At 42.0% G+C, this 5570-nt stretch overlaps 1 protein-coding gene across 1 annotated transcript in view; it reads left to right on the forward strand.

Annotated features, from left to right (window-relative positions):
- Positions 1-2938: 2938 nt before the first annotated feature.
- The window catches only part of TXNDC5 (thioredoxin domain containing 5), a 22159-nt gene continuing 19527 nt past the window's right edge, over positions 2939-5570 (forward strand). Inside the window, exon 1 of the mRNA XM_011367026.2 lies at positions 2939-3118. Within this exon, the coding sequence (XP_011365328.2) occupies positions 2943-3118 (176 nt within the window). The 5' untranslated portion in view covers positions 2939-2942. The remainder of the gene's footprint in view (positions 3119-5570) is intronic.

Genomic DNA, 5570 nt, shown 5'->3' on the forward strand with positions numbered 1-5570 from the left:
CCCCGAGAAGCTAGAGTAGTGCGAATTCTGGGGACCCTTCCGCAGCGCGGAGTGGATAGGAAGCTGTGCCCTGGGTGATAGGAGCCCCTGCTCCTCATCTCAGAGCTGTCCTCTGGCACCTCCTCCCCTCCGCTCTCTCGGGGCTGGCTTGTCTGGAAAGCGAGATGGCAAATGGTACCACGTCAAACAGACGGTACCGCCTGCCATGGTTCTGGGGCGGGGGGGCTTTGGTATGGGACTCCTGTCCAACCCCTAAGACTCTTATCCGGAGAATTGACCTAGCGAAGGACTTCGTGTCATTCATACAAGCACTGGTCGTGCTTTCCTCGCAGGGCCTAGATGCCCCAATAAAGGGAAGTTCTCTTGGGACAGAGCAGAAAGCTAGTGTTAAGGCAACAAGGCAGTTTGCAGGCTTATTTGCAGAATTTGACGTCCTTCTGTAGTGCGGGGGAGAGGTTCCTTGAGATGTGGGAAAGAGATGTGGGAAGTTAAAAGATGCCTAAGAGAAACAGCCTATTCAGAAAATGTGCTGGCGGAAGTTGGAGGAAACTTTTCTTTTTCTCTCCATGTTCAGGCTATTACTGTATTTCATTTCCTTTGGAGTTAAATCAACTTTGTGGGGCCGGTCTGAGTCACAGCTATCGTTGTGCTTTAAGTTCTCAAGAACGAACTGACTTGGATTTTTAGAACTACCAGTGGTATAGAAAATACTTTGTAGAGTAAAATATTCAATATTAATAGTTACTCTGGAAAGGAGTATTCTCAGAGTAACTAATCCAGTTAAGTACACTACGCAATTGGAGCCTATTCCAGTGGAATAAATCTTTCTTTTTTATTTTTTAAAGAAAAACTGACACGTAGACATAATGAGTCCATGCAGTGCCAATGGAGTTTTAATTTTAGAGTCTCTGTGTTATTTAGCAGCTAGTCCTTGACTGAGTGACGGGGAAAAACTGGCAAATTTGAGCCCTTGGTATGAAGTAAATGTGGCTTATGGACTTGTAAGTGGATTCTCCAAAAAATAAAAGTAACTTGTAAAGTTTTTATTTGTTTGCTTATGAATAGTCTGTTACAAAATATTTAAACAGAGACCTCTGGGTTTCTATGATGGCATTTGAAAGAAAGTTTAACAGTTGATTGGGACTCAAAATATACTGCGGACTGCCCCCATCTCGCATCTCTTTCCAGTTTCAATCTTTGTGGCATATTGGAAGCCCACATATATGATAAGGGGCCAAGGGTACCATGTAATGAGAACACTGATCTGTGTATTTTTGCTCTGAACTTGGCAGATGTAGGGTCGTCCTGCTCCTGTAGATTTTGTTCCAGCCTCTTCTTTATGGCCAGTATGCAGGTCACCCTGAACTTGGTGGTAACAATGAGGTCAGGATTGGGGCTGCCTCCTTGGGAGGACTAGGTAGATTTGCCCTATTACATGGCCATAGGCTGCCTTCCGAACATAGTCGCTGTCTCAGAAGCTTGCGTTGTAGCCACAAGAGTCCCAAACCAGAAGTACCAACTGCATGACACTTATGGATCTGTCACTGAGAAATTGCCAAACAGTATTTGCCAAGCATGTGCTGGATACTGAGAAAGTTATAAAAAGGACAGTGCTGTCTTCTCAGCCCTTGTACCAAATATACTTAAATATAACACTGGTTTTCTTTCATAATTATCTTCTAAAGAAGAGGGCATCATATTGTGTTTGAGTCTCTTAAAAAGCAAGGATTCTCTTAGCTGGCCAAGAAAATATTCTTAGGGAAGACACATTTGCTTGAAGCATACTTTTTCAGTGCTATCTTTAGATGGTTTTTATCGAGGTCATCTGTCAGAAAAGAGGCAAAGAGATTTTATTGAGGCATTATTTCGAGGATGAACTCACAATTTTAAGTTTAGGGTGTTCTTATAGGCAAGCGTGTTAAAGGCCACTTTATAAAAGCAATACAGCAAGTAGTTACATTGTAGACATGAATACACACTTAGCAGCTGAAAGAGAAAAACAAAAACAAACCCATGCCCCCTAATGATATGTGACTGTACTTGAAGTTCGAAATAAAGTTTCCAGTGTAGGCTCATGAAGAATTTAAATATGGCACTGCAGAGAGCTGACAATTAAAGATGATCAGCTCTATGACTCAAAAAGTAGATCTAGTTGATGAGAAAGATGCTCATGCTGTCAGGAAATGTGAAGAGTAGCAAGAAACTATAAGTTAACATTTTAAAGATAGGCGATTAAAAAATATCTGTGTGTAGTTAAGTTCATACAGTAAATATAAGTGTACGTTTCATTGTATCGTATTTAAAAGTTTGAGTTGCCACAGACTTTTTAAACTTCTCATTGGAGAAAAATGCAGAATTTATTTAATTTTGAGATTGCCTTGCATTTGCAGATACTTGGTGATATAGTAGTAGAAGAGGCCTGGCTAATAAAGGAGCAACTATAGCAAGAAGTGCTAAGCTGCTGCAGTAGAGGGGGAGCAAGTTTGCTTTTCCGTAGAGAAGAGAAAGGGCACCAAACAGCCTGGCGAGTCTTGGCTGACTGCTTGGAGGAAGTGACAGTCAAACTAATCCTCAGGGCAAATAGGAATTATCCAGGTAGGCTTTGGGAGGAAACATCAAAGAGAATGTGTACTGATTCCCTAGGCAAGCCAAGCTGTGGTGGCCCTTTTAGAAAACTGCAAGTATTACAGTGTGGCTCAGGGGTAGACAACAAAGTAAGGAGGGCAGCTGGAGTATGGATATCAAGTGGGAGGTCAGCAGATCTTGTACAGTACTTTGCTAACAGGATTTCATGCTGAGAATAATGCAAGGACTTTATGGAGGGTTATAAGCAGGGAAATGGGGTTCTGTAGTAATTGCAAGCTAATCCATTTCTGCTGTGGTGTAAAGAAAGGATCAGAGAGCTGAAGAGGTGGTCAGGTGCCCCTGACCCAGCACTCACTATGCTCGTTACTTCACCTTATTACAGGTGTGGGCATTGCCAACGTCTGCAGCCTACTTGGAATGACCTGGGAGACAAGTACAACAGCATGGAAGATGCCAAAGTCTACGTGGCTAAAGTGGATTGCACGGCCAACTCAGATGTGTGTTCTGCGCAGGGAGTGCGAGGATACCCCACGTAAGTGGGAAAGGCACATGTTTCCAGTATCTTCTGTCTTCCACATCTTTTAGCCAGCTTCATTCAGCAAAAGAAAGTCCAAGTTACCCTTTTGATGACTTCCTTTGTAGTTCCGAGGAGTGAGATGCTAAATTTAAGCAGGTAGTCCCTGTTTTTAGGGAAAGATTATATTTAACACTGCTTCTATATTAGATGTCTTTTTGTACCTTTTTTGGAAAAATCCTTTAATTAATCCGTGATGGGTTTTCCTTTTATAAGAACATGTGTTTGCAAGACAAAAATGGTGGTCTCCAGGAGGTCTTGTCTCATTTGATGTTCACATTTACACAATGAAAACAGACTTTGTCATCAATTTTAGTATGAATTTTGGTCACTATTATTCCTAAGCATCCTTTCTAGAGTAATTTCCTATTCGACTAGCACAGGGCTGTTTCTGTTGGACAGAAAGGTAACAAAATGGAGTACAGCAGTTCTGACAAGTGATACTACTTACTCCTTTGACAGTTAAAAGCATTTTTTGGTTTTAAGAAACAAATTGGAACTGACTTAATAAACAAAAGAGGATATTAATTAGTAGGCTGTGGGAGAAACTCTGAGACTCAGCTCCAAGGGCTTGGGGGCCTGTGTTTGCTGTGTGTCTCCCTTAAGGTGACTTAACTTTCTGGCTCTGCATCTCTCTGTTGCCATGGTGAACTTGGGCCCATCACCAATTGGCCCAGCTTACGTGGGGTGATTATTCTGGGAACTGCCCTTGTTGCTGGGGAGTCATGCTCTTGTAGAAAGACAGCAGGCCCATTCAGACCACATGGCAAATGTTGGAGTAAAGAGCCCTTCTCCAAAAAAGGGAAGATGCTGTTTCCAGAAGGATAGGGAAGGAGCCGGCCATTGCGACTCCTGAAATATTTGTCAAATTTGATGAGTTAAGTAAATGCTATATAAAACTTGAGCTTATCTTCATACTTGAGAGTCAGCATAGAAAAGTTGAAGGAACTCTGGGGCTGAAACTTAGAAGCCAAGGTTTAAATCCCAGCTCTACCATCTACTTATCATGCAGCTCTGGTCATATTATTTAACCTCTAAGTCTAAAGTAGGATGCTGATACCCACCTCACCTCCCATAGCATTATTATGTGAAATAATGTGTGTGCAGACAGTGATCTGAGCATAGCCAATAAATGTTGTTTCCCTTAATATTTGGAAATTTGGCATTTCCATAAAGGACTCTAATCTTTGGTGAATGCTTTCTAATCTAAGTGCCATAATTCAAGTCTACATTAAGTCAGGTTAGTAGAGATCTAATTCCCACTATATGTACCTACCTAAAAGGCATCACTGATGTATGCTTCATAGTATTGCCTTTAAACTGCTTGAATGGAGAGCATCCCAAAGAAGCAGTCAGTAAGTAGGTGGAGCAGGTAAGCTAGATGCTTACCTGTTGAGAGCCTGTTACTTCAAGGTACAGGGGCAACAGAGATGTTTGGATGGTTGGCTGTGATGTCCACTCTTAAATGGCTGGCTATAGTCGTGTGGTTGTGTACACCAAAAATTATGTCATAGGGAAGGTGGAACAATAGGAGCTATAATAGGGCTGAGAGGGCAAATGTTAGGAGGCATCAGAGAAGGGAGTAGAGTGTATCTGGTTATACCAGCTATCTGGCTGCAATTCCATAGATGCTATTCACAGATTTTAAAAGATCCATGGTGGATCATTTGTCCTGATTTCCATTTAGAAGATTTGGTCTCCCCAAGAAAACCATGCACTGGTTTTGTGTTGTAAAAATAACTAAAATGGGCTTACATTATGCTGAATGTGGTTTGGGAAGGAACCTCTGTGACCGTGACAGCCCTGCACAAGTGCCGGAGAAGAGATTTTTTTCATTGAATTCGGGAGTTAGAGTGTGCTGCATAAAATGTAGTCACATTAGGGAATTCATAGAGTTACCTGTATGAGCTTTTACTTCCTCTAAAACTGTACCCATCTCATAGAGACATTGCAAGACTTGAATCAGATAATGAAAGTAAATGCCTAAACACAGGTGTGTGTCAGTATATCTACTTTTATGTCACTGTTTCCTGGATACCTTTAACTGGAGGAAAGGATTAGAGAGGGAGGGAATTTGGCTTCCCATGCCCCTAGGGGTGGCTGACTATGCTCAGAAAAATGTTTTTAAGGTCTTCCTGTTGAGCCAGAAAATAATCTTTCTTATCTGAGAAAATGTGAGCAGGGACAGCACTGAAAGTTTCTTAGGGTTGCTGTAACAAAGTGCCACAAACCAGCTGACTGAAAAGAACAGAAATTTATTCTTAGTTGCGGAAGCCAGAAGCTCAAAATCAAATCATCAGCAGGGCCATGCTACCTCTGAAACCCATCCTGCCTCTTCCCAGCTCCTGGTGGTTTGCTGACAGTCTTTGGTGTTCCTTGACTTAAAGGTGCATCACTCCAATCCTCCATC

Source organism: Pteropus vampyrus, unplaced genomic scaffold (assembly GCF_000151845.1).
Source record: "Pteropus vampyrus isolate Shadow unplaced genomic scaffold, Pvam_2.0 Scaffold129, whole genome shotgun sequence".
NCBI classification, from domain to species: Eukaryota; Metazoa; Chordata; class Mammalia; order Chiroptera; family Pteropodidae; genus Pteropus; species Pteropus vampyrus.